This window comes from Amblyomma maculatum, chromosome 1 (assembly GCF_055883805.1).
Source record: "Amblyomma maculatum isolate TAMU_Amacu chromosome 1, ASM5588380v1, whole genome shotgun sequence".
Classification (NCBI taxonomy): domain Eukaryota; kingdom Metazoa; phylum Arthropoda; class Arachnida; order Ixodida; family Ixodidae; genus Amblyomma; species Amblyomma maculatum.
Genome location: NC_139344.1, coordinates 322,985,352 through 323,011,310, shown reverse-complemented (window position 1 = coordinate 323,011,310; position 25,959 = coordinate 322,985,352). Strand labels below are relative to the sequence as shown.

General features: G+C 44.7%; 2 protein-coding genes across 2 annotated transcripts in view; one reads left to right on the top strand and one right to left on the bottom strand.

Moving 5' to 3' along the window:
• Ocrl (Oculocerebrorenal syndrome of Lowe) overlaps nucleotides 1-1,942 on the bottom strand; it is a 59,278-nt gene extending 57,336 nt beyond the window's left edge. The window contains exons 1-4 of the mRNA XM_084582980.1: nucleotides 1,520-1,942; nucleotides 1,341-1,436; nucleotides 1,148-1,230; nucleotides 963-1,072 (exon numbers count right to left, since the gene is read on the bottom strand). Coding sequence (XP_084439106.1) covers nucleotides 963-1,072; nucleotides 1,148-1,230; nucleotides 1,341-1,403 — 256 coding nt within the window. The 5' untranslated portion in view covers nucleotides 1,404-1,436; nucleotides 1,520-1,942. The remainder of the gene's footprint in view (nucleotides 1-962; nucleotides 1,073-1,147; nucleotides 1,231-1,340; nucleotides 1,437-1,519) is intronic.
• Nucleotides 1,943-2,140: 198 nt separating this feature from the next.
• Nucleotides 2,141-25,073, top strand: BckdhB (Branched chain keto acid dehydrogenase E1 subunit beta). The gene is made up of 7 exons (XM_084582094.1): nucleotides 2,141-2,415; nucleotides 2,527-2,673; nucleotides 3,252-3,568; nucleotides 20,408-20,587; nucleotides 22,005-22,115; nucleotides 23,218-23,304; nucleotides 24,654-25,073. Exons 1-7 carry the CDS (start codon nucleotides 2,256-2,258, stop codon nucleotides 24,792-24,794), a joined length of 1,143 nt encoding a protein of 380 aa, XP_084438220.1. The 5' UTR covers nucleotides 2,141-2,255; the 3' UTR covers nucleotides 24,795-25,073.
• Nucleotides 25,074-25,959: the final 886 nt, after the last annotated feature.

Below are 25,959 nucleotides of genomic sequence, written 5' to 3'. Positions count from 1 at the left end.
AGTTCATTTCTTGATCCCCAAACAACACTACAGTAAGTCTTGATGCTTTTCCAAATTAGCACTTCCTCTGTTCTCTTTATGCCAACCCAGCATTCATAATCTGAGTCTGCTTTGTTTTCACCCTCCCCTCGGGTCATCTGATTGGTGAAAATGCTGGAACCGGAAGTGGTGGCAACCAAACTGACATCCAGTTCTGGTATTTACACCAATCATAAGACTCGAGATGAAGGCGGAAACAACACTTCTGAAAACTATGATAACTCGGAATACGGGCCCAGCTCACTTTTCAGTACTTACTACACAAATCTTAGCCTCGTATAACAAGTTGTGGGTCACTGACCAGTTGTAAAAAAACAGTTGACAATTGGTCAGTGAACCAAGACTCATTCTACCATGCTACTACCTGACAAGACGGCATTTCGTCAAACCCTTGATTATTATAAATCTTAGTCTCGATTAAAGCTTTTCATTAGCCTTTCAGTTTTAGCCCCATAGGATAATACTGGTAGAATGCTTCCTCAGGGATATTGTAGTAGGCAATTTAAATTGAAAGTTTTGCCAAAGTCACTACTCATTCCTTATCGAGATACTTTGTGGCTACTTCCACTTCCTCACTACTTGCTTTTAAGTTTTACTCTGCCTGACTGCTAGATACCCTCTACGGCTTCTTCGTCGCAAGCTTCAAGCTTTTCATTTATCCTCGATCAATTTCAATTAGCTATCATTAATTTGCATTATTCAACATTCATGATTTATGCTGCTCTTCACTCCAAACAAAGAGTGACAATATCAGAACCCAGATGATTGATGGCAGAAATTTGCTACTTTATATGGGAAGAAAGTCTTTTTTCTGTGAAAACTGTGCAAACAAAAGAAACTGAAAGCATGAAGCTTTTTTTTTTTTCTTCGCCTGCTAACAAGATGCGATTGCCCCGTAAACACTACAACTACAGCAAACTCACCAATTTCACACTTGAAATCTTGGTCAATGGGGAATGCATGTTCAGCCATGTAAGTCACATCAGGTGCGCGGCCCCCCGTTGCCACGCCTACGCGTGGACACACAAGCAACCTGAAAAGAGAAGTGAAAGGGGATATGCAGCGAGACACTGCATTTGTTGCTGCGCAGGCCGCGATACCCACTCACCCGTACGCTGTGTCGGAGTGTTGCACAAGCAGCAACAATCGACCTGTCTTCACCCATTCCTGGACGAGCCCGGCCTCCAACCACTAATTGGAGGTAGTCAAGCAATAAAACGAACACATCACAAGTCCCCCATCCCCCGTCCCCCTTCTTCACTTCACCAAACACCAATTCCTCCATGCTCCAAAAAGGATACAGCTACACAAGAGTCCCCCGGAGCAAGAATATCTTTCACAGCTGCTGGACACTGGCTGCTCATTGCTGCTCCTTCGTGCTGTCAGTCAGGCAACGGCTGTGGGAAGATTTTCATGCACCGTCATGCACAGGAGACCTTTTATTTACAATTTTGGGAAATAATTCTGTAGAGCTACCCACCTTGAGACATAGGAGACATTACAATCAGAAAACACCTTCTTACACGCATGTTCCAATCTCAGCCTCCCACTGTTCATCACGCAGTGATCGAAGAAGCTTAGAAGTAGAAGACACAAGAACCTCTTGCAGGCAAACGCGCACTGGTCACACCTCGCAAGTTTTCAATTTCAGCTCGGGAAACTCCTACAGTCGACGTCCGTTAGCAGGGCACTGTTGTGAGATCCATGCCAGTCATGCACGAAGGCAGCGCGACTACGCCCGCAACAAATGATATTCTGTCGCACACTTTGAGTACCAAGAGATCCACGCAAAACAAATGCTGCTCACACACTAATTGATAGCACTTGAAAATGCTGCGATGTTTCACACGGGATAGCAGGTATCCCCTTCCAGACACCATAGAGACCTACTGCAGATCAAGTGCGAGAGAGAAAGTCAATTAAGCCGCTCATACCACCTATGTTATAGTTTGATTTCGTATTCATGTCTTCATGCTTTCTTTTTTAAAATCTGTAATTACAATTATGTTATTAATTGTAATTGCTTTCAGTATTCTAGCCTCATTAGCTTGCTTGTATTTTGAAAAATATTTGTGTACTGGCACAACGAGGCCATAACGAGGCAGCAGGACCGCAGCACCGCAGGACTGAAAAAATGATTCCATCGCTGGCGTGTTGTGTGTTGTCAGTGAGCGTGCTGAACCGCTGAGCAGTTCCATACGTTGTAAGAGTTTGCCATGAGTCTGACTTGTTTGCGCTTTACGGTGCGTGCATTTCTACGGAAAAAGGTTTCGCATCGAAGACTGCAATGGGAGCAGTTGGCATCCGGTTGCGAGTTACAGAAGCGGTTGGCCGGCCACTTCACATTCGTACCAGACACGCCGTCGTCATCAGACGGTGTGTAATCACGTTGTATACACAACCTTAAGATACTCTGTAACGTTCGGCTTCCTGTAAAAGAAAAAAAAGTAGAGAGCCTGATTTTTTTCTCTCGTTCTTTTCCTGAAGGCGAGACAGCGCGGTTGAACCTCTACCAAGCCATTACTAACGCCTTGGACATTACTCTCTCCAACGATCCTACCGCTGTGATCTTTGGGGAAGATGTGGCTTTTGGTGGTGTATTTCGATGTACAGTCGGCCTACAAGATAAGTATGGTGCGTATGCATGCTGTCAATTCTACGAAGCCTATGTGACGGGGCAGTTGTTTCATAAGAATGGAGAATTAGTTTCGTTCTGCGATAGTTGTTTCCCCTACCGTATCTCTCTTGCCCCCTTTGATATCGGTTATCGCCAGAAAGTCGCGCTAGCGTATATTTATAGCCAAGCAAGCGTAAACTTTCGGCCTGCAGTGCGTTAGGAGCTTCCTTGAACAATGTGTAAAGGGAAAGTTCATTGCTCATGTCACACAGATGAAAACACACTCGGTACCTATTTCATTTGGGGTCACTGCATTTGAGGTAGGGTCCCTAGAGGGACTCTACTTGAGGTGTAAATGTTCCCGCTGGAAGCAAGGACATTCCAGCTGGACATGACTTTCAGTTGGAAATGGATGTCGTTCCATCTGGAATCTGTGATTTCCAGCTGGAAAGGCGTGATTTCCAGTTTAATAGTTTTGCTGGAAATGAGGTCATGTCTTCGTCTGCGTAGTTAAGTAGTTTCCGAACGTAGATCTACCCGTGTTTCGTCGTTTTGTCTGACTTCGTTTTGACTTGTCTGTACGACTTGTGCGCAGGCAAGCACCGCGTGTTCAACACGCCGCTGTGCGAGCAAGGAATCGCAGGTTTCGGTATCGGCATGGCCGTGGCCGGTGCCACAGCGGTCGCCGAAATGCAGTTCGCGGATTACATCTTCCCTGCGTTCGACCAGCTCGTTAACGAGGCGGCAAAGTACCGGTACAGATCTGGAGGACTTTTCAACTGTGGCGGTCTGACGGTGCGCGCTCCGTGCGGTGCCGTCGGCCACGGCGCCCTGTACCACTCGCAGAGTCCCGAGGCCTTCTTCGCTCATGTGCCCGGACTGAGGATCGTCATGCCTCGTGGCCCCATTCAGGTGCGTGTACTTCACGTTTCTGAGCTTTGCATAGCGTTCAGCAGCGTAAAGTTGTTCATGCGGAAAAGAAAACCGCAGGCAGGTTCACACAGAAAGGTCACGTCCTGATACTACTTTCTTTTTTTTTCATTATATTTGCGTAAAGGTCTGTTGTAATTCATATCCCAAACATGATAGCACATTTGAGTTCTGCAGGAGGTGAAATTGGGTTTTGCAAAGCTGAATTTGCCTCCGAGATTAATATCATGCTCATCCGATTATCACTCAATTCTTTCATGCCAGCCTACGGCGGCAGATACGTATTGTCAAACTTGTGCGGGGTTTGAGGGAGCAAAAGGCCACCAGACGGTGGCGATAAGAAAGGTACAAGCAAGCAAGATCAGCTCCATTGCTGCTCTGCAAATTCAGCTACAGGTGGTGCACCGCTCAGCGTATATAATTAGCTGGGAAACCAACTCCTTTATAAATAATTAATTAGAACTTTCTGTTGGGCGAGTTGGTTCATGCTGGACAAATAAATAGGATGCGCAAAAGGGATGATCACTTTCCTGTGTTCTCCTTTCCTGTCCTGTGTTCTCTTCTAAAGTGATCGTCCCTTTTGCGCATCCTATTTCTTTGTCCAACTCTTTTCTACAGCAGGCCGTGCTTGTGTGTGCATGCATCTGTGCGTCAAGTAAGAAAAAAAAAACAATACCGAATAGGATGCAATCTTAAATGGGGCACATGATTTACCTGCTTGCTCTCTTGAATAGTGCTGACTGGGCTTAGCCATGCAGGTAGTGGCAACAAGCAAATATTAGTGCAGTAATAATGCGTACTGTTGCAAAAAAAAAGTCAGTACATGTAAGGAAGGCACACATGACAAGCTTTGGATTTATCATATGTTATGATACAGCTTATGGCGCTGTTGGACTCTGTGAAACTCGGCTACCTAGTAAAATTCACACGGAGGTGTAGTGCTGCTGCATTTATATATATCTCATGTAGTCTTTTACACAGCGAATGTGAAAGCAGGAAAAGTGTTCGCGCCTATGTGCGCAATAGGAACCACTGACAGGACCCATTGACATTGTCACGTCATACCGTTAACAGCCGAGCTTAAGTGTCCCCCAACTTTCTTGTGTGCTGTAAGTATTGTTAAGGTGCCTCATGGAAAGTTATAGGCACTACTTGCCTATTAGGTTACTCCTGAAGAGTTTAAACGAAGTAGTGTTAAAGGCCCTGCTCTTCTGAAAATCCGACATAGGTGTTTTCAGTGTTGTGAGCTAAAAATCAAGGGTATGGCTCTGGTAGGTTTGCCAAGTGCTTTGTTCAGGCCTCAGTGAGAACGCTGTTCATGACAGTTCATCTCACGTTAAGCCCTCACTGCTATGTGAATCTCTCACCCTGGCATTTCGTTATGTTTTACTTTTATGAAAAGCAATGCCTGCATTTTGAGTGTCCCCTTTTCCCTTTCTTCCTGTGTGCAACCTCACCAGAAATGTCCCTGCTAGCAGTATATCACTGAGCAAATGTGCAGTTCTCATTTATTTCCAGCAGCTCGATGTGTTTACTGTAGGTTTTAGTTCTTGAAGAAAATTGCTAATAAGGGACTTTTTGGGGACAAGACAAGGTTAGCCTATATCAATAGATCACCATGTTCTAATCATAAAGACCTTATCACTGCCACCAAAAGTACGCCTTTCATAAGCTAGAAAAGACAAAATAAGAAAAGAATGGAGGACACTTAGCTCTGCATTTAAGGGTTCTTAGAGGGCACTTCTGAAGAGTAAAGGTGGCTTGGGTGAGATGGAGCAGTGGATTGAGGGTGACGATAGGTGGATGGGCAACCCCATAGCCAGGGGGATGCAGTGGGGGAGCTGGCTAAGGGATGGGGCTTTTGGATATTGGAGGTCTCACTTTTTGATGCTACAGATAGGCATACACCGGCTTTTAGAGTAACAGTGTTAAAGGCACCATTCCCCAGAAAATTTGGTGTTAGCGTTGTGAGCGAGAAATTTGAGCACGCCTCTGGCAAGTGGTAGATGGTAAGTGACATAACTGGGCACTGATTACATTTGGCAGGTTATGTGACGTCACGAGACCACCTGACATGGTCATGTTGGGAGGAGTTCATTTGAGATGGAAGTCTGACTCTCCAGGACCTTTAAATCCTGAGTCAAGATCCTTAAATCACCCTAGGCCACACAGCCACTTCACATGGCTTGGTTAAAGCAAGACTTTATATCTACGTCGGTTTGTTTTTCAGATAATGTAATAGCTTACGAATGTATGTAATTAAGTATGTGAAATATAGGCACAAACAAAGGGATTAGGGAAGTAGCAAATTGCATGTATGCCAACAATGATTTGGAAGAGCAGATGCAGATGGCAGCCATTAGCGCTGTCACGTAGTACCCTTCAAGCAGAGCTTAAGTGTGCTGCATTCACAGTAAAATAAAATGCAGGTGCTCCATTACTGGCTTATTTTGCAAGCAAGCTCTGTGATGCATTGACATACTTGTTTTGTTGTGAATCCTTGAGGTGAGACTACACACAAGACCATAAATTTAAGAACTGCTTATCACGGACATCACAAATTTAAACTGAATGGTAGCAGAATCTTATTGTGCAATTTTTCCAATAATAGATGCATATCTTCCTGCCAGAAATATAAAGCCATGATAGATTTTCACTGAAAGCAAAGATTGGATTGAGTTGCACGTCCTTCTTTCAAGCCTACTTTGAGAGTGGGGTTTCAGCAAGCAAGAGGCTGAGTTGTTTATTGAGCTGCAATCATTTATTTTTTTTTCAAGTGTCTGCACATAGGATGAGAATGATGTATGTGTTAGTGCATTGCATTCTTACGAGAAAAAAAATGCACTTGACATGCTCATACAATGTGCTGCTGGCTCTTTCCATACAAGTGTTCAGTACATTCTTTCCATTATCTGAATATAGCAAGCAAATGAATTATGGAGAAGCAGTGCAACATCAAACACGTTCAGTTTGATCATGTCCTAGCTTTTTGCTGATTAAATATTTGCTTCATACTTGAGGTCCACATTTGAAATAGGTTTGGTCTGTGGGGTTTAACGTCCCAAAGCGACTAGGCTATGAGAGACGCTGTAGTGGAGAACTCCGGAAATTTCAGCAACCTGGGGCTCTTTAACGTGCACTGACATCGCACAGCACACGGGCGCCTTGCTTTTCGCCTCCATCGAAAAGCGGTTGCCGAGGCCGGGATTCGATCCCGCATCCTTGGGAACAGTAGTCGAGTGCCGTAACCGCTGCGCCACCCCGGTGGGGTACATTCGAAATAAAAGAATAACAACTGCAAGAGTGGGGTTATTCTTGTCAACTCTTTGCCTGCATGTAAGAGTTAGCATAGAGTGCTTAAATGCGTCACAGTAGGGCTATTTTTTTACCTACACCAGCTACACTGCAGTTGGTGTAGGTAATAAAAAATGGCCATACTTGCTGACCAACTTACATCGCTCAATGGACGAAAAATTGCAGGATTGTGCATCTAGTCGCAGGTTAACTTTGTTGTGTAGGTTTTACTCTGGCTGCATACTGTTGCCTGTTAAACCTCATGCAGCAGTGGTGTCAATGACCTAATGGAATAACATGAGAAACTGAAAAATCCTGATTTTGAATTTGATATGAGATTGAAGTACCCTTTTACTCGAAAATAAGATTGTTCTTTTTTATGCGTGTATTCAAACGCTATTTATCGAATTGGCACGTAATTGTCACGTAATGGTGACAAGGCCGTTGACACCAAAAGAAGATACAGGCTTGATGGTACTGAAATTAACTCTTTATTTGGCTGACTTGTGCCCGCAAAGGAACTAAGCAACTCGGCGGCGGCGATAGCAACAAACGTGATCGTCGATCGTCGAACAAAGAATGCCCGTCGCACTCATCAACGCTCAATTTAAAGGCTGCTCAGAACAATCTAGATAACGTCGTAAACTGCTAGTAGCACAACCTGGAACATTGTAGAAACATACGCGAGTGATCGGAATCTTCGCGACAGATCTCGGCGCATCGTTCGCGACAAAGAAAATGATACCGTGTCGTATCGCGACAACCAGCATGAACAAACACGAGATACAGAATTGATAAGCACGCCAGAATAACAACGATAAGGCCGCATGCCAGCGGCTGTCGAACAGGAACAAATAAAGATTTAAACAGTTTGCGGCATTACTCCCCCCTTAAAAAAACATCGCCTCGATGTTTCAGAATAAAGAGACATGAATTAACATAAACATTGCAGAGCAAACATGAATATCCATTAGCGTGCATAATATGGCTTAAGGCATACAACATGCACAATTTCTGGATGCACTCGGTGCCGCTGCGATGCTGCAGCGCTGTCGGGAACGACCTCGTAGTTCAATTGTCCTAGTCGGCGAACCACCTTGTAGGGGCCGAAGTATCAGAGTAAAAGCTTTTCGCTCAGTCCGTGGCGGCAAATCGGCGTCCAAACCCAGACTTGATCTCCCGGCTTGTACTCAGCATCGCGTTGCCGTAAGTTGTACTGTCGGGCGTCAGTTCGTTGCTGATCTTTATTGTACATTGGGCAAGTCTTCAGGCTTCCTCTGCACGTTGACGGTAGGTGGTGACGTCCAGGTTATCTTCATCGGTTACGTGTGGCAGCATTGCGTCTAGCGTCGTCGTGGGCTCCCTGCCATACACAAGGCTGAACGGAGTCGACCTGGTTGTCTCCTGGACGGCGGTATTATAAGCGAAGATGACGTAGGGTAGAATGGCGTCCCGTGTCTTGTGCTCGGCGTCGACGTACATTGCAATCATATCCGCAATAGTTTTGTTGAGACACTCCGTAAGTCCATTTGTCTGGGGATGGTATGCAGTAGTTCGTCGATGACTTGTATGACTGTATTCTAGGATGGCTTGCGTCAGCTCTGCCGTAAATGCCGTTCCCCTGTCCGTGATGAGGACTTCTGGGGCGCCGTGTCGCAAGAGAATTTGTTCGACAAAAAACTTTGCGACTTCTGCCGCAGTACCATTGGGCAGTGCTTTTGCTTCGGCGTATCGGGTAAGGTAGTTGTTGGCCACGATCCACTTGTTACCCGCAGATGAAGATGGAAAGGGGCCGAGAAGATCCATCCCACTTTGTTGAAAGGGCAGGGTTGGGGGCAGTATCGGGTTCAGTAGCCCAGCTGGCCTGATTGGCGGCGTCTTGCGTCGCTGGCTCTCACGGCACATTTTTACGTAATGGGCAACGTCGGCAGGCAGTCGCGATCAGTAGTACTTCTCCTGGATTTGATGCAACGTGCTCGCAAAACCGAGGTGCCCTGCTGTTGGCTCGTCGTGCAACGCATGAATTTCCTGTCTGAGCTTTTTAGGCACGACAAGAAGCTGCGCTGTCTTTTTGGGAGTGAAGTTCTTTTTACGATGATGTCATTGCTTAAGGCGAACGACAACAACTGACGCCTAAACACAGCAGGAAGAGAAGCGGTCTTGCCTTCCAAGTAATCTGCTAGGTCTTTCAGCTGAGGATCTGATCGCTGTTCTTGTGCAAAGCTGCTGGCGCTTACTGGTCCAAGAAAGGCATCGTCGTCATCGTCCTTCGGAGGAACGTCAACGGGAGCGCGGGATAAGCAGTCTGCGTCTAAATGCTTGCGGCCCGACTTATATACTACTGTAACGTCAAATTCTTGAAGTCTTGGGCTCCATCGGGGGCCGGAGGGGTCTTTCAAATCAGCCAGCCAGCAGAGCGCGTGGTGGTTGCTTACCACCTTGAATCGTCAACCCTATAGGTATGGACGGAACTTAGAAATGGCCGAGATGATCGTGAGGCACTCCTTCTCGGTCGTCGAGTAATTGATTTCGGCTTTAGTGAGGGACCTGCTAGCATAGGCGATTACCTTCTCCAGTCCGGCACTCTTCTGGACGAGAACGGCTCCTAGGCCCAAACAACTTGCGTCGGTGTGAATTTCGGTCTTCGCATTTTCATCAAAGTGGCCAAAGACAGGAGGAGACTGTAGGCGATGCTTAAGTTCCTCGAAGGCTGCTCCTTGCGGCGCTTCTCATTTAAAAGGTATGTCAGCCTTTGTAAGCTTCGTCAACGGTTCGGCGATGCGCGAAAAATTTCTGACAAATCGTCGATAATAAGTGCACAGCCCAAGAAACCTGCGCACGGCTTGTCAGCAGGCGGTGGAAATTGTGCGATTGCAGCTGTTTTCTCTGGGTCTGGCGGAACACCATCCTTGCTAACGATGTGACCTAGGAACCGCAGTTCCTCGTAGGCGAAGTGGCACTTCTCTAGTTTTAACATTAGTCCCGATGATTTGATGGCTTCCAACGCTGTCTGCAGCCGTTTCAGGTGGTCTTCAAAGTTTGACGAGAAGACAACGACATCATGTAAGTATACCAGGCAAATCTGCCACTTCAAGCCCGCCAGCACAGTGTCCATTACTCGTTGAAATGTCGCTGGTGCGGAGCAGAGGCCAAATGGCATAACCTTGAACTCGAAAAGGCCGTCCAGTGTGATGAATGCAGTCTTCTCGCAATCTCTTTCGTCGACCTCAATTTGCCAATATCCGCTCTTCAGGTCCATCGATGAGAAGTACCTTGCATTGCAGAGCCGGTCCAGTGTGTCGTCAATGCGGGGAAGTGGGTAGACATCCTTTCTGAAATTCCACCTGTACTTGCATGGCAGGCTTTTTAATGCTGACTGACTATCACGCGTTGTGCTGGCTTGCCAACATGAAGGCCTTGTCTGGCTGCCTCTCACTAGGTGGAGCTTACGTCACCATCATTTGCAAGTATTAACACACGTGCTTTGACACAGATTTTCTGTCATGGGCCCCTGTTAGTGACAATGATGACGCCTTCCTATACTCCATCATGTCACGGCCGGTCTCGAGGGAGAGAGCGCGCACTCTTTCTTACGGCCTTCTCAATCGCCGCGGGAACAATGGGAACGTTTCTCCTTGAGTTACGTTCTCCACCACCGCAAGGGGCGCGACCTGCTCATTGTTCGCTCCGCGTCTGCTTCAGCGGCGGCGGGTGGCTTTTGCCTAGTTTCGCGCTGTTGCTCGCGGGTTTCGTGGTGAGTGCAGCCCCGAAATTAAAGAGCACAGAAGGCAGATGCTGCAGTGGCATGTCGTCAACGTACCACACGTGAACGGATATAAACAACACTGTCGTTCAGCAAACGTTCGACAAGCATGGTATACATTGCAGCACGGTAGCTACTTTTGTCCATTTTAATCCGAATTTTCTCCAAGCCTGTACAAGAATAGGAACGAAAAGAAAACTGAATGAGCAGTGATCACATCGAAGTTTCTTCAAGGCTAACATGACAGCAACTCATCTGCAACAGCAAAACCATCTTTCAGCACTAGATGCGAAATCATTAGCACCGAAGATGAAAATAATTTCATAAAAATGTAATGTAAATTGCAAAATGCTTGCATGATATAAAGTATTAGTATAACAGTCAAAGTAAACGTTGTAGGGTTGAGTTTTAAATGTTATTACAATTCATATATTATGCAATGTGTGGTATTATAAACATTATTTTAGTTTTGGAAATAAACTTGTTTTAATGAAATTTTTACATGATATTATGCTTATTATGAAAACAAAAAATGGTTTGATATTCATGACACCACTAGTGCTCGAAGTGGTAAAAAGAGGCCAATAAATGATGAAGGTGATACTCGATGCAATGACTTACAAATGAGTTCACCTGCTATATCGAAAGTATGCAAGAAACTTCTAAAGCGTTAAAGAAGGAAACTCTCACTGAAGACACATTTCAAGCCTTATACAGCGACCCATTGAGGCTCTCTCGATCTTCGGAAAAGTAAAGTTAATGTGCGGAAGGGAATGACATATGTTAGATGCGAGGGTCGTAACAGCTAGCATGACTACATTGTCAAGACGGACGTTTCATCTGAGAGCAAAATCAAGGCACTGAAGGAAGTGATGGCATCACCTACCATCCCATTTCCCACTGTCACATATTTCGGTTCACCTTACGTCGCTGGATATATCGATTAGTTAATCAACTTCGGGTGTGACGCTTGCGCTATTCTTCTTGAAACTGGTGAAAGAAGCAGCCCCATGTAGTACGCTCTACTACGAGGACAATGTTCTAGTGGACTGCATTATCCGAAACCAGAGCTTGTTGCCCTATTGGACAAGCTTTTCTTTTTTTTTTTTTTTTTCGAAAAAGCTGCCGTGCACCTATTATACAGAAATGTTCTCGAAGTACTTAAGATCCTGATTCAGTCAGCATTTCAGAATTCAACACTGAGTTGCCCGAAAGGAATTGACAACAGCTATGTTATTAAGTCCGCTTCTTTGATATTTGAAACATTTCTCAGAATTCTTCTTCTCAATTAATTATACCAGGAAAGTGACACGAGAGGCCAACTCCTTATGTGCACAAGCCATGCAAGAAGATTTTGAGACTGAATTTTCTAGACGCAGGTCGCGTTTTGATGAATTGATGAACATATAGTGCAATGTGTAACTTTGAAGGACAATTTTTTTATTGTTTACCGCTCTTTTCGATTCTGCTTAACTGTTTATGCCTATTTCCTTGATTAAAAGTAGTCTCGAGACTATACATCTTCGGTCTTTCAACTGACTGATATGCTTTGAACGAAGCTAGAATAGCCCACTCCACTAGACAAGTGAAATTTTTACTATATGAGTAAATTCTTGTTCTTTACTCTGAATCTGAGACGTGCCATGAATTTTTGCCTGCGCCTTTTCTGATCTAAACGAAAGCGGTAGCGGTTGACAGAATCTCCACCCAACAGTTCACCATGCACTCACGTCAGGTCGCTCTACACCTGCTTACAACATTCAAAGGCACATTGCATAGCCTGGTACATTTATTTTTGTACAAAACTTAGGGGTAAAAAATGTTGAAGCGTACCCGAAGCTTCATTCGACCGTGCACGGCCGCACTGACGAAGGAGAGCGCGCGTGCACGGATTGTTGACTGTATTTTATTCCTCGTACACAATAAATGTTCGATGTTGATGACGGACTTTGTATAAAACATAAGGGGCGAAATGTCAGGACCTGCCGGTTGCAACTGACGCGGGCGAAGCTAAAAGCGAGCGCGCGTTTCCCTTGCGCGTGAACGGCTGTAGCGGAGGAGCAGCAGTGGGGCGGTGGCGACCCCACCAAGGCGCGGCGGGCGGTGGAAACAGACCCCATTGGAGAGGCCGTAAGAGAAGAGAAGCGCTCTCTCCCTCGAGACCGGCCGTAATCATATATCTTTCAGCACTATGGAAGCTATTGGGGACGAGGATGTACCGTGGTGCCACCTATTGGCAGCGCCATGTGACGCAGTAAGTGGGACAGTGCGCGTTGAACTGCTGTTGTGTGGTGCTTTCCTAGGCAGTTGCGCGTTAATGAGGAATTTATTTTTCTTTCATTCCAACTCTATTCGGCAAGAAGGCATTGCACAGAGCCCGTGAGCTGTTGAAGCGTACCCCGGTGAGTTTGAACATCTGCTATGACGCCGCACACCTGCAGTATTGCTGCTGTTGGTAAAGAAAGTGAACATGTGGCAGATCCAGTCAAAAATAAGCGGTCATAAAACACGGTAATCATTTTTAGAAAATTACATGCTGCACCGCTACATCACTGCTCGGTAATCATATTTCTCTGCTAAAGGAACAGAGCTCTCAGTTGGTGACATATGTGGTGCACTTCACACAGTGCCGGCAGAAGCGGCGCCATTCGGCTGATCCTTGAATAGTCTAGGTTTACAGTGGAGATGACGCGAAGGAATCATTTAAAGCATCTGTGCAGAGGTGTGTTCCTTCTTGCACACTGACCGCGATTATTGCCACTTGAGCTTCGGGTGGGTGTTTGTCTTTCCGCGCAGTTTTGTTGATCCTTAAGTGAGCAGATCATGATATGCATGGTTATTTGTTTTCCGGGTCATTTTAAGTTACTACTGAAGTTGCATAATGCAAGTCACAAGACGTTCTGCTGCGTATAGCAGCAAAATACGTTTAGTTTTGAGCATCAATGCCTTCACTGAAAAGAAATCTGACATGTCCCCACTTTAGGATGAACATTCCTTGCTCTGGGTAGATACTGCTTGGCAAAGAAGCCAGTGTAGGCTCTATCCCGCCAGCAATCAGACTTCGTTAGCTTCACAAGTAATAAGCGCACGAACATAAACTTTAATTAGCGGCAGTCCTTCGTCCGCAACGCATGGAACTCTCCAACTGCACATAGATGAAATCTTGCTCAATGAAATGCATGTTGCACACACAAGGATGAAGACTCACTTCTTTACCTATTGGCAACTTGTTTAACCAAGGTTCCTTCAGCTTATTTTTCGGGTAGAAATGACAGTGTGCACCAGGTTCCGGCTCGTATAGAGAGCAGTAACAGACCATGTCAGCAGCTTAAATAAACTGAAGCAACGGCGCAAGATGAAAGTGTGTGATGCTGGCACATGTCAAAAAGCAAAACTGCAGAGAAAACCACGAAATTTAGCTTCTAAAATCCACAAATTCAATTCAGTGCCTGCTTTAGCAGCAGTAAGCGGAGTCATGTGATCCCACTTGCTCCCCTAGGTCGCAGGTCGACACTGGCACTGTCCGCTCCAATGGTAGAGCCTCGCGCTTGATAAAGTTCTTCAGCCAATCATGAAAGTGCATTAAGCAGCTTCCTCTATGCAGCGTCATCTGCAGTCTGCTCATGGCATATGCAGATATGGTTACAAAAGAGCATAAATAGACGCTTTTATGCACTGAATCCTTAAAAGAACATTAGGAAGTTTTAGAATAGCAGTTTATGCTGTTTGCCCCTTCAGCACTTCCTGTTCAGTGTGTGCAAACCACGCCGCGGTGACAAATTCAACCTGATGGCGTCATCTTGTTTTTCGGATTGAAGCCATTTTTGTCAGCGAATCGACTTTCCTTGTTAGGCTTAGGCAAAACAGAATAATCATCCAAAATTTAAAAAAAAAAAAAGGTATTTTTCTCTTATGGATGTTGCTGTAGGTGAGATAAGGCCAAATGAAAGGCCGATGCTGCGTTTATGGTTAATGAATGCACTGAAAAACTCGGTGAAAACCAGTAGTTCACCCTGAAGCAAAATGTCCTGCTTTGAGGCGTGCCAGCAACTCAAGAAATGGCGTAATGAAAGCATACAGTAGAATCGATTTGAAATAGTGTTCTTAATGTGCACTTTCCAACATGTTGTCTAATATACTTGTACTGCCATTTTTTACTGGAGTTATGTTCTGAAGTGTCAGAAAGCCACCTCTGCACTCATCATAGCTTTGGTAGTGCTGAAGGTAACTACTGGAATGGAGTATAGGATGTATCAGTGACAGCACATTCACACACTGAGTACTTGAAAAGCAAGGCTTCTTCATCTTCTGGCACTGTCAAGCTGAGGTCATGTTTGTCCTGCGTACAGAATGATGTCCATGTGAAGCAGAAGTTCACATCAAGCAAAACTGGTTACATCCTTGCTGTACCTACAAACCTCTGCAAAGAAGTTGTACAAACCTTATATAACGAGTCGGCAGCTGAATAATTCCAGTCCTCCCAAACCCTCTGCTGCATTCCAGGCAAATATTACTGGCTCTTGCTGTCTGCACACATTGCACATTATGTGAAAGCTTGCAGGAATTGTTAGGAATGATACGTTCCACCTAACGAGCAGGATTTCTGAACTTCACTGAATCCTTGCTATGGCCCTTCTAGCAAATCACATGGGCCTGCCTAATCTCTTCCCAAAGTCATTATCTAGAAAAAAAAATTACTTGACTTGCCATATCGAGGCAAAAGCCCTGCCAAATGGAACAGTGTGAAATGCCACCAACTTGTCATGGAATGTATCCTTCTGTCACTGGGCACTTGCAAAGTGCTTATTATTAAGAGAGGTGGTGTTGACAGCAGCTGATGCAGGCCATCGTGAGGAAAGAACCGCAGAAACAACAGGGCAGAGTCAAGGAGACAACACGAGGTGGTACTGACAACTAACATTTATTGAAAACACACCTGACTGATATGGATCAGGTGTCCATAATCTGCCAAGAATCATGAAATAGGCAGGTGGAAACATGAACATACAAAGCATCTGCAAACCTAACGGTAACAATCATGACGTGGATGGCATGAAAGCCGTGAAAAAAGAATCAGTCAACCTTAAAGTGGGTAGAAACGTGAGAAATCAAGCCAGCTGCTAACGAACCGATACAGATTGGCACAAGGATGACATGAAAACAGCGCAAAGAAGACACAATAAAAGGAGAACAATCAAAGGTGCATTTTCAAGTTGAAAGACTCAGTAAGGCAGGCTACCCAACCTCACTTTTAAATTCGGCGTCTGAATCCCTGTTCAAAAAGACTGAGCAGAAAGCCTCCCCTTCCCAAGAGTTGGCTAGTCAAAATAAGTTAGTACTTCTTCCATATCTTCACGAGCGTTCTCATGATCTTAAGAAGATTTTAGGCGGACTTTGCAATTTGGTGAGATAGCAGGCATCTAAACCCGTAATCTGTGGCATGAGGCATTCAAAAGAGCATGCTTCATGCGCAGCAGGCGTCATGTCTCCATTCTCCAGGGAGAATTATTGTTTCTGTCTACAGACCCTAGGTTTTCTTTAGGCCTTTCATGCTTTTTGTTGTTGTTCCTGCATGATTGCAATGTGTTTTTGCACCTTTGATTGCTCTCGTTTAATTGTGCCTTCTTTGCATGGATGCCTTCTTTGTATGGTTTTTTGCCATCCTTGTGCCGATTGGTATTGGTTAGTTCGCAGTTGATTTCTCACATTTCCACCCGCTTTAAGGTTGGTCGTGTCTTTTTTCGCGGCTTTCATGTCATCCATATCGTGACTGTTATTTTTACATTTGCAGTTGCTTTGTATGCTCATGTTCCCACCCGCCTACTTTGCGATTGTTAACAGATTATGCGTGTCTGGCACATGTAAGCGAAGCGTGTTTTCAATAAATGTTAGTTGTCAGTGCCGCCCTGTCTTGTCTCCTTGCCTTTGTCCTGTCGTTTGTGTTTTCTTCCTTACAATGGCCCACCAAATGGCCTACAACCATGCTCTATTATGATGCAAGCCACCTGTGCTTCAGTCAGTAAGCTACAAGCACATAAAAACACAGAAACAGCCTTATGGAGTGCTTGGACAAGACCAAAGTTGACATGGCTTTCACGTATGCCGATGCCAAACACAAGACTTGGGACATCATTGTGCCTTGCGTCTCCTGTGCCTACATCAACACAATGCAAGGAACCACCCTAATGAAGCCTTTTGGGCTCGTGTCCATGCGGGGGGAGCCCACAACAGTGCTTGACGTCATGCTACCTGTTACTGAAGAACCTGGATGTTACCACCTACCTGTAGCATGCAAAGGAAGCCCAACTGCCCAGGCTGCGCATTATAAGCAGTCTGGTGGCACGGACTTAGTGCAAAACTTTTGCGCTGCCACTACTTCAGCCTGATCGTTTGTCCAGCAATGCCATCGCAGTGGAATTACGCATGCTCAGACTTTCTAAAGCTGTTTTTGCATTTTCAGCATTTACTTTTTGCCGACATTTCTTTTTGCTGTAAAGCATCGGGTCAGTGCTCATGCTCCTTCAGGAGGGGCAAATGCCACAAAACCTTAAAGTACCTATTACTTAATTGTTCGTATTCAAATGGACTGGTACATGGCTTTATCATCTTGTTTCTAATGCAAGATTTGATTCGGTTAACCTTGCACAACTGCTTCTACACCATTTGAGCTTATACAGTCGATCCCAGATATATAGCCTCTCGAAGGGGACCTCCAAATATAGATCACTATATCGATAATTCAACATATAATACATGCCAACAGATGAGCTCCTCTGTAATCCAGAACCGTGAATATGGTGCCGTGCATGGGCACAGCAGAGTTCGGTAAATCCAAACATTGGTTGTATACTTTCCGATGGGATTTTCAAGGGGAAATTGTGAGAGTTCGATATAGGCGATAATTCGATATATTCGGGATTGACTGTGATTGGGTTTGATGTTCAGCTTTAAATTTAGCGTGGCCGAAAGCAGCAGTGATTTTGTTCCACAATCGCTGGGTATGCTTGTTGCTGCAAAAACTGCCAAGTTAATCTCTTTGCGGGTGCAACGAGCTCAATAGAGTTCATTTCAGTGCCATACCACACTACTCATCTATCTATAGCATTGTCACCAGCAGGCAGGGGTGGAAGTGCTGCTCCAAAACTGCTCCAAACGGCTGCCATAATGTTTTGCTATCCACAACACAGGAACAATGGCATTGCACTGGTGGCAGCAATGTAACACATCTGCATTGGCTACAGATAAAATCTCCGAAAGGTATGGGAGCATGGAGCACATTAAATATTTGTTCACAAGTAAATTTAGTATGAGCCATAAGCAATTAGAGGGAATTTAAAAGAAAAAAAAATGCACAGTTCATATGACATAGCGTATCTTTTGTGTTTTTTAATCACCACTGGAAAGAGAGGTGAGAGCAGCAAGCGAAGCAGATAGCGCAGACTGCTGCAAACTGTTGGAAAGCTTATCCATGACAAAAATTACACGAGTTGTTAATGAGAAAGCATTACTTTGCTATGTTCACAGATTTCTGTTCGCAGACCGCATCCGCAGACCATGTCCGCAAAATCGTGTTCGCAGCAGTTGCGAGTAATTGAGAAGTGGTAGAGGTTAATGAGCGGTGTCAATTGATAGAGGGTGATGTAATATTGTGTCTGAAAAAATAATTAGGCCAATAAGTTAATTAGATGATTAATTAGAGGCAAAACATGTAAAAGTAAAGGCAAAAATGGTCTCATTAGCCAATGGCTTGGCACCACATTTGAATGTATAAAATACTGAAATAGTTAAGTCAGTCAATTAGGGTGACATCATGATTTATCAAATACTAAATAGTTAATTAAATCAGTCAGTTAAGGTGACATCAAGGATGTGACGTCACGCAACCGGAAGTCAAACCGAAAAAAGGGCATAGGAAGGGATTGGTGCGCAATTTGAAAGTACCAAAGACTAAATAGTTCATTAAGTCAGTCAATTAGGGTGACGCCAAGGATGTGACGTCACGTAACCGGAAGTAAAGCCAAAAAAGGGCATAAGAAGGGGTCTATGCACAATTTGAAAGTACCAAAGACAAATGGGTAAACACGAAGTGAAGTATTGTGACATCAAGTATGTGACGTCACGCAACTGGAAGTAAAGCCGAAAAAGGGCATAGGAAGGGATTGGGGCGTAATTTGAGAGTACCAAAGACTAAAAAGTGAATTAAGCAACTAGAAGCAACCAACAGCAGCATCCGTGCTTTCACATTACTCCAATGCAGATTCTGCAGTTCTCTTTAATTTTCTTTTGCTGTGAAAACTACCAGGTACTTCACCATTGAGCCTGTTGTCAATGGACAAGCTTACATCAGGAAAAAAGCATACATCTACTTGAAGCTTTATGGTGTGGTGCATCGAAGGTGTCAATCGCTAGAAACCTTCTCAAGGGTGTCTGAAAGCCATATAGGGCCTATCGCCGAGATGTTAAAACTGAAGTCCCAGTGTCGCTCAAGTAAAAACATAAGGAGCACAGGCAGAAGGCAGTGAGAAAGCTGGAGCAAAAGGCTACCCCTCAGTGCCATCTATTCTCCTTGAAGATGCTACTGACCAGCACCCAGAAGTTTATCAGCAGAGGCATAGGACCTGAAAGGATATGCACAAGATAGCAGAAATGTGCTGCTCATTGATGTAAACTCCAAGCTAGTGGCTCTGCTTGAGCACATCAAAGTGTTGGTAGGTTCCAAATTTGAATTTCTCAAGTCAAAATAGGCAAAAGCTTTAGGTCAAATAAGGTGTTCAATTATAAAGTGCACAAGCAAGCATTCCATTTGCTGCTAGTTTGTTTCTTGTTGTTTTAAACATGTTACATATTTTGACCCTTTGTCTTGCTTTGTCAGAGCCTACCCGGAAAAGCATCGAATGCTGCATAAAAAGCAACAAAATTGGGGATTTTGTGTGTCAGAAATAGAAAACTGAAATTATCAAAGGAGTTGACTCTAGAAAAGTGCTCCAAAATACAATCAGCCTTTTGTCTGCCTACGTAAGGCAAATCAAAGCTGTCCACCAGAAACATATTAATGCTACTCCACAGCCACCATAAAGAATGTGAATTCCGATGTGGAATGATCCAGAAATCATGAACCTCTCAAAGCCTGCAAAGCTCGAGTTTTCAGAGCAAGCACTTCATGCATAAAAGCTTTTCTCTTGACTAAAAAAAAAAATAAAAAATTGCATGCAAATTTATGAACAGTTCCACAAGAGACACTAGTGTGATTTAAGACTTGATCCCTTACATTTGTTGCAATAATGTAGTGTGATGTATGCAATAAAAAGTGCTGCGTGGTTAAACTGCTCACACAGATATGATACTGCTTACATAGATAGCTGCATAAAAGGATATCAAGTTGCTAGTAATTGTGACACATCATTCAAGACCGTGTTTTAAATGCTGCCAGGGTTTGCAGGACAGTTAAAGTTTATAGGAACTGTGTGGTAATGCCATGTTCGGAACCTTTGTTACTGTCACCTTGTGGACTGGCTCATCAAACCAATTGTTGCAGTTGTCATCCGCTTAGCAGCAAGTTTCATTTTGTGAACTATAACTTGGACCTTTGATTCTCTTCTGTCAGTGAGTGAATGGGATTATAGATACTCTCTGTCCTATGGACAAGATAAGGACAATGGCATGATTTCACTGCTTGTGCCCAGAAGCCATACTCTTCTCAGCACCAACGGTAAGGTAGGAGACCTGATCATGCCAGCCATTGCCGGCTCTGTGGCTCTGTGCAGGCCAAGGGTCTTCTGCGAGCATGTGTCCAGGACCCAGACCCATGCATCTTCTTTGAGCCCAAGATCCTATATCGTCTGGCCGTGGAGCAGGTGCCCCTTAAAGACTACACCCTGCCACTTGGAAAGGCGCAGGTCCTGCAGGAAGGGGATGACATCACCCTCGTTGGATGGGGCACGCAGGTAGCACCCGGCAGGCTACTCCGTCTGTTTGCACATTGACATTGTAGGCCATACACTGAGACTAAAACAATGACGCAAAGCAGCGAGGTAGATAATGGAGGGATAGCATTCCCTTTGCCATCTTTCATTCTTTCTTAACCTCTTGAATTTTGATTCCAGTTTATCCTTGACCTTATGTGCCCAGTACGAGGCTGTCTTGTTGTTAACTGGGCATTGTTTGTGGGAGCAGCACCGTTTATTCATAATAACCTATGATGAAGCAAGAAAAGTGTTAACGACTAAAGCATGCAATTTGTAAACTGCCATCCATATAAACAAAAAGCTAACAAAAGTAACAATTTTGAGCTCGGGGTGTGCTTTCACACATTCAGGTTGGATTGACTGCAACAAAACATTTGGCAAAGACAGAAAATAGTGCTCTGTGGGCTCTGATACTCTTGGCTATTTGCAAAAATCATTTCTGTCAATTTCTTTATTTTATTGTTATTATTATTTTTTTTTTTTTTTGTAATTTGTAACTTTTTTTTTTCCAACTTTCATCAGTGCTTTGTCACGGTTGTAGTTCAGCACTCACAACCAGGGCAGCACTGTTTGTAAGTAAGCGTGTTCAACATTTAACCATTTATTTAGTTTAAAATGCTGTATATCGTGCTCCATCATTCAGCCCAAGGACTGATGTGAACTATTCTTTTTTATTAGATGACATTCATAATCATAACAGGAAAAAAGACTGCTAGTGAGTTAGGTAAAGGGTTCGTATACACTACTTCAAAGCTTCATGCATCAAAATGGCATATTTGTGACAAGAGTTTAATGCAGCGCGTCTCGTAGCCTGAGTTGCTTTAGGACGTTAAGCCCCATATACCAAACCAGAAGTTACATCTCCCCATCGATTTTCGCCTCTCTTGTGAGGTTTTCCAGTCATATGTAGCATTATATTGTCAATATGTAATGTAGCTTATCATAGCAGTATTATATCTCTGTCTTTCATTTGCTGACAGCACTGTGTAGCATAGTTATAAGTAGCATAAGTAGTAGTTAGCAGTAGCATACAGTTATAAATTCTTTTAACATTTTCATTGATTAGTGAGAGGTTTGGTTTAGTTTGTGGGGTTTAACGTCCCAAAGCGACTCAGGCTATGAGAGGTGTCTCTATAGCAAGGTAAAGCAGTTGTCAGCTACAGGAAAGGCAAAAGGCTAGGAATTGTGCAGTTTATTTCTTTGTTACATTTTGTAATGACCTTTTGCTCTGCTGAATGGATGAGCACAGCGCAGGTGGGAGAACAGCTGTGTTTATCCAAAAATGGCATTTCATGTCAAAAACACGTGTGGCAGTATGTTTTTCTTCAGTAAAGGGCTCGAGTGCAATGGCCGTCGCTTATGTTGAGCTAACGCAAACGTCTTTGTGTCATGCCAGGTGCACGTGTTGCGGGAAGTGGCACAGATGGTTCAGGACAAGCTGAATGCATCTTGCGAGCTCATTGACCTCTGCACGTTGATGCCATGGGACAAGGAGACTGTGGCCAATGTAGGTGGCTCATTTACCTGTTGATATGTACTACATTCTTCACTCCTTCATTTATGCGCTTATGACGGCAACTTAAATGCTGCAATGGGTGGTGAATTCGAAGTGGCAATCAACAGTAGTCGAAGCTAGGTCCTATTGTGCTCAGGCTGAGAATTGGGCAAAAAATCGGGATCAGAAGGGTACGGGTGCAGCTGATTGGCTGCTCATGGCTCTTAATACAATGCAAAAGATGTGGATGACGTAGGGAAACATGTATATGGCACTTTGTGTCTTCTTTGTGCCGATCAATAATGCTTTTCTCTTTTCTTTGTTTATCGCGACCTTTTGGTTAGTCAGACACGTTACAGTGTCATTTGCAACTCTTCACGAAAGAAGCGGGAAAACAATTGGTGCAGCATATGTTGCAGCTCATTTCATGCCTTTCGTTTTGTGGGCAGCCTTATCAGCGCGGTGAAATTGGTGCGTATGAAAGTTCACTCTGTTCGTTGCGCGCGGCAACCACGCTTGTGGCGAGTGTTTTGACTTTGTCCCCACTCCGCCGAGGTGGATTCCGTTAGCTATCCAAAGCGCGGCGCATCACTTTATCCGGCGGCGGGCATGAGGCGCTTATCAGCGAGAACGGTTCCTGCCGTGTCGCGGAGGTCAGGTTTATCTTGCGCCGTGCGTGACAAGCCGTGCAGTCGCACGAGATGCTCTTCGCAGTCGGCTGGGTGCACCCGCTTAGCATGCGGCAACCGTGCCGTGCGGGCTGACCCGCTGAACATCCACTAGGGGGGGCATTGCCGATTCGGCCGGCAACGATACGGCGCTGCCCCGCTGCACGCTTACGGCGCAGCGACCACCGTGAGGCGCTCATTATGATTTCTTAGCACATTCGTAACACATATTGCGGCACGCATTTCTTTTCGTGAATTTTCAGCCCACTGCATTTCTCAGGCTTCGGGCGCGCCGCATGAAAAGCACGTAGCTCGACTTTTCCTACATGGCTACGCCATCACCAATTAGTTTGATTTTTTTTTTTTTTTGCAACTTATGTCCTAGTGTTTGTTTGGTTTCTTTGTTTACAAAAAAAAAAAAAAATGGTATCTCACCTTGATTACAGTCTGTACGCAAGACTGGCAGACTTTTGGTAGCTCACGAGGCGCCTCTGACTGCAGGCTTGGGAGCGGAGATCGCTGCCGCAATTCAGGTTTGTTGCACTCGTGGTTGCCCTCCACTACGGCACCCCTTTCTCTTTCCAATTTCACTTCCACATGGCGCGGTTCAGGTGTCCACATAACAAGTGTGACACTGCACCTTCCCTTTCGTGTGAACTAATTTATATATATATATATAGCGAAAAGTGCTTAACTCTTCATTCATTCTTCGTCGACGTTTCGACCGGGGTCCGGTCCTTCTAAAGACTGTGGTTACATTGCTTGAGTTTAAATTTTAAATGTTTGAAAATTGTACGGACGCAGGAATGCGCGAAAAGAGGGAAAAAAGAAAACATGAGTAAGGTGCGGGCGGACAAAGCAAGAAAATGCGGGGAGCTATGGAAAAAAAAAAGGAAGGAGGAGAGATGCCCAAGGTTTCGTCTTCGTCCGGGAGAGAAGGGGCAAGCAGATCAGCAGACGAAGAAAAAAAAAAGGCCGAAGAAAGGGAAAGCATAATGGGAGTGAAGGATTGGGGGACAAGTGGACAAAATGCGAGTTACACACTACAGAGTTACAAACACAAGTCTACGAGTTAAAGGCAAACGTTGGGGATATTTTTTGTTTTGTTGGTTTGACAAAAGTTAGTCTTGGGATGTTTTAAGGATAAAAAATATTAAATGTAAAGCGGAAGGAAAAACAACGCGCCGATGGTGGGACAGCGCGTTGTTTGGGATGAGACAACCGCTTCGGGAGGCTGTTGTGAAATAAGTCAAATTTCCTGGACCGCTAGCGTGTGGTTTGAGTCGTGACACCATTAAAAGCTTAGCTATCGATAGATACAATGCAAAAGGCAGTTGTTGTGCGGTGTATTGTCACATTTTGATGTAACGGCTGTATGCATTATTTTGAAAACAAAACTAGCAAGGGACAAGACACAGAAAAGAAGTAGGACATTCCCTGCATGGTTTTATGCTTTCAAAATAATATCTTACCGACTAGCTTTTCATCACTCACTCCTCATATGCATTAAATGCAGCTTTATCATTGGGGATATGTTTTGCTCCAGAGAAGGCAGTGATCCCAGATGTTTGCTTCATGAATGAGTGTCACATGTGCATGAAATGTGGATGTCATTTTCCATTGTGCTGTCAGCAGAAAAATGCCTTTGTGCAAGTGACAATAGCTTTATGCAGTGAGCATTTTCATTCACAAAGTGCACACTGCAACTAGTATGCTTGTAACTTGCTTTGCGTGTTTCCAAACATTTTGGTGCTCAACAAGGTGGCTAATGTGCAGGAGCTGGGCATTAATAGTGCGCTTGCAAATATTAGTATCTTTTTTGACTCTCTATTTAATGCATGCAGGCACGTAAATGAGTGTTCTAAACTCTTGGCATATGCAGGAGGAGTGTTTTCTGAGTCTTGAAGCACCAGTGCAGAGGGTGACTGGTTTTGACACCCCATTTCCACACATCTTCGAGCCATTCTACCTGCCAGACAAGTGGCGCTGCTTTGATGCAATCAAGAAGATTATGAACTATTAGCTGGTATTAAATGCCACATGTATCTTGTTGCTCAGTGCTTCAAGATCTCTTTAAACAGAAGTTGATGCACCACTGATTATCAAGCTTGTGTATAGAAAATAAAAGAGCATCATTATGAGCAGCATTTTCACATGTTGGTTGCACTGAATTGAACTCTTCCAATGAACTTGCTTGACAGCCTGTGAACCACCACCCTGCATGTGCTGGAGCTGTAAAAACATCTCGACAATGTTATGTTAACTTAGTAAAATGAAATTAAAGAATGGGATTGTATTGGTATGTGTTGCTACTCCATTTGTTGTGTTTAAAAGGTGTTTGATGACAAATTGCTAGTGATGTTTATGGCTTGACAGTAAAAGGTCACTTGTACTATTCCAACAATTACATGGTGACCTTGCAAAAGTAAATCGAATACAATGAGTCCAATTTATGTGCACCAATTTTCCACAACATGCTACAAGCTACACTTGCTCCCCATCACCGCAAGGTGACAGTCCTCATTGCATTGACCAACACACATTTTATGAATATACTGAGCTAGAAGTAAAGAAGAGCACCACAACAGGATGTTAAAGAATAGCAGATAAAATTTCCACTGGCTTGTCGTGACCAGTTCCTGATAGATGCTCCTCTGTTCATTGTTTAAAACCGGAAGATTTGTGACTGTACTTGTTAGGCTACAGCTGTAAACTAGCCAATGCAAGCAGCACTATGAATGACAAGGCTATCCGAATGGTGTTAGAAACGGTAGGGGCACACCTGTGTCACAGCTTTTGCCACGGCCGCCTGCAGCCGGTCAACGTGAATGAACGGAGAAAGGAATGCACACTAGCGCCTACTACTACGTAACATACTGCCGAAAGCGAAGGCCTATCCCCAGCACTCAGTCATGCGCGGCCTAACTGGCAAGTAGGCAAAGCAAGGTCGTCGCACGGTTAAGCGCATTAGCGAACAACCCGAATTCCGGTCGGGGCACAGGTGCGCCACGCCGGGAGGCGCCTGCGGCGGCGAACGAAAGCGACAACCCGTCGGCGCGGCGCGACGGAAGGAAAAACGCCGCCGCCGCCAGCAGACGCCCCCGATAAGCGAGTGGCGGCGCGCACCGGTGGCTTCCCGATAAGGCCGCTATCAGCGGTGAAATCCGTTGTGTAAGCCCGTCGTCGGG

What these genes read in the sequence shown, in the direction of transcription:
- BckdhB (XM_084582094.1), top strand. Translation starts at nt 2,256, where the DNA reads ATGAGTCTGACTTGTTTGCGCTTTACGGTGCGTGCATTTCTACGGAAA. An exon ending in CGGCCTACAAGATAAGTATG is followed by an intron (nt 2,674 to 3,251) that starts GTGCGTATGCAT and finishes ACTTGTGCGCAG; the next exon opens with GCAAGCACCGCGTGTTCAAC. An exon ending in TCGTTGGATGGGGCACGCAG is followed by an intron (nt 20,588 to 22,004) that starts GTAGCACCCGGC and finishes GTGTCATGCCAG; the next exon opens with GTGCACGTGTTGCGGGAAGT.